The 2,247-nt window shown below is 48.4% G+C and overlaps 1 protein-coding gene across 1 annotated transcript; it reads right to left on the bottom strand.

The window, feature by feature from the left end:
• Window positions 1-411: 411 nt before the first annotated feature.
• Window positions 412-2,041, bottom strand: NANOS1 (nanos C2HC-type zinc finger 1). Its single transcript, XM_039352175.1, has one exon. The coding sequence runs from the start codon at window positions 1,859-1,861 to the stop codon at window positions 1,037-1,039; it is 825 nt and encodes a 274-aa protein (XP_039208109.1). The 5' UTR covers window positions 1,862-2,041; the 3' UTR covers window positions 412-1,036.
• Between the last annotated feature and the right edge of the window lie 206 nt (window positions 2,042-2,247).

Below are 2,247 nucleotides of genomic sequence, written 5' to 3'. Positions count from 1 at the left end.
AGCCTCCATGCCAGCTACACAAATAGTAGTCTAATACATATTTTGGGAGGTGGGTGGGAATGATGGCACAGCAGGACAGGCAAAATCAGTCTTGGTTGGGGAAGCAAAAAAAATATATTGAGGTGATAGAGAAAATTCAGGGGAAAAAAACAGGTTTTTCTAAAGTGTCACAAAGATCAACCAGGTGGTCTCAACTGGACCAGCTGGAGGTAACTAGAATTTGGAGAAAGGAGGCAATGGTGAAATCTCAAAACAGGCAGGTGCTTGAAATGGAACTTAATAGCTGTGAGGAAAAAAAAGGTTAAGAGGTGAATTTGAAACTATAAGACTTCCATGCATAAAGTGCAGCCCCCCCCTTTTTTAGTAATCAAAATATTGCTTGAAGACAATGAAGACAGCAAAGGAAGCAAATGCCAATTCAACACATTTAATCTTTCCAACCTTGCTTTATAACCATTGCAGGACCAGCCAAACATCTCCTTAAAAATTATTTGATTCATACATATTACTTGTATTAGGCTGCCTCGTTTAAAGACAGTATTTTCTTTATTCAAAAGTGCTCCCTTTCCAGCCAAGAATATTAAACAAAGCTACAGCAAATGGAGCATATGCCTAAGAGATATCTTTAGTCCCATTTAAAAATCTGGTAAGTTTCACAATAAACAAATACAGTATCTCTAAACGGTATGTTATCATTCTTAAGAGTTAATTCAGAGGCCAGGCTCCCTGGCTACTACATATACAAACTAGAAACTATACTCAATTATTTGATACATAAATCAAGAACATCTCTCTGTACATTCTACGTCTTCATATTTAAATATATTAAGAAACATTTGATTACAGTGTTTAAAAAAAAAAAACCAAAAAGGAAATGCCTTTTTTTTAATATCCCTGTAGAGGGCACACGCGCGCAAGAGAACAGAAAAAAGAATGAATCGCAGTGGGTTTTGTTTTCCTTGATCCAATCAATGTCTTTTGATCCGCAGTCCTGTCTCCACAAACACTGACGCGGCCAAGGGTCGAGAAGCGCCCCCTAGCGGAGCTTCTTGCCCAGGATGTGCCGGGCGTTTTTAAGCGGTTGTTTGGGGGCGCTACCGTGCATTTTAGACAAGGGGCAATACTTGATCGTGTGCGCATTGTCCCCACTGGCTCCACAGAGAGGGCACGTATATCGCCTCAGCACCGGGCATAAGACTCTGCCGTCGGGTCCCTTAAGGATGTGCGTGGTGTAGAGGGCCACGGCTTCCTTATTATTCCGGCAGAAAACACAAACTTGCAATTCCGGCTTCAGCAGCCTGGAGGCGCTTTTCGGGGCAGCTTGTAGCCGGCCATCTACCAGCAGGCGGCCGCCCCAAGCGTGAGGCGAGCGATCTCTTTCCAGATGGTCAGGGGAGCAATTGAAGACCACCGACGCCGGGCTGGATCTGCCCGAGAAGGGGCTAAAATCGGCGAAACGCTCCTCCAGCAGGCTTTCGGTAGGGTTAAGGTGGTGATGGCCGCACAAGTCAAAATCGTGCAAATCCAGGGAGTTTTCGAAATAAGGGGCTCCCACTTCGTCGTCGTCGTCATCTTCTTCCTCCTCGTCCTCCTCTTCTTCCTCGCCTTCCTCGGTCGCCGGGACCTGCTGCACGGTCGCCGCCACAACCACGGAAGAGGATCCGGTCCGAAAGCCCTTTTCCTGGCTCACTGCCTTGGTGATCAGAGTGGCCAAGCCCAGGTAATCATTCCAAGAGTTAAACGCGTTCCCGTAGGCGCTGTGGCTCTTAGTCGCGTACCTGCCGCCTCCTGGCAAAAACTCCACCGGCTGATGGTGATGGTGATGGTGCTTCTCCAGCTTGCTCGGGTGGAAAGCCTCCATCAGAAAGCGACCCCAAACCGCTTGCGCGTCCCAAAAACAAAAAAGCCCGCTCGCTTTTCGCAGGCGAACGCGGCACAAGCCCCGCGAAGATCAGCGAGCGAGCGAGCGAGCGAGCCAGCCGCTCACCAAAACAACAGCTGAAAACTCCTCCTTCTCTTCTGCGAAGCTTTTAGCGCTTGCAGCTGCTGAAATAGAGGGGAGGGGAGCTGGCGGGACAGAGGAGGCGCAATCCTGATGCTGCGCTCTAATTGGCCAGCGGCCAAAGCTGTCCCACTTTCGCTGCCTATTATTGGCTGATGTGCTTTAGTGCCCCTTTCATCTCTTCCAACGGGGCGTAGATGTTAGTCTGCCTTCTGCTCGCTACTTTTAACTCGGAGCAGGTAGGT

This window comes from Crotalus tigris, unplaced genomic scaffold (assembly GCF_016545835.1).
Source record: "Crotalus tigris isolate CLP2741 ecotype Arizona unplaced genomic scaffold, ASM1654583v1 scf7180000017536.10889498, whole genome shotgun sequence".
Lineage (NCBI taxonomy): Eukaryota > Metazoa > Chordata > Lepidosauria > Squamata > Viperidae > Crotalus > Crotalus tigris.
The sequence above is the reverse complement of the archived record's forward strand: the minus strand, read 5'-3'. Positions and strand labels throughout refer to the sequence as shown.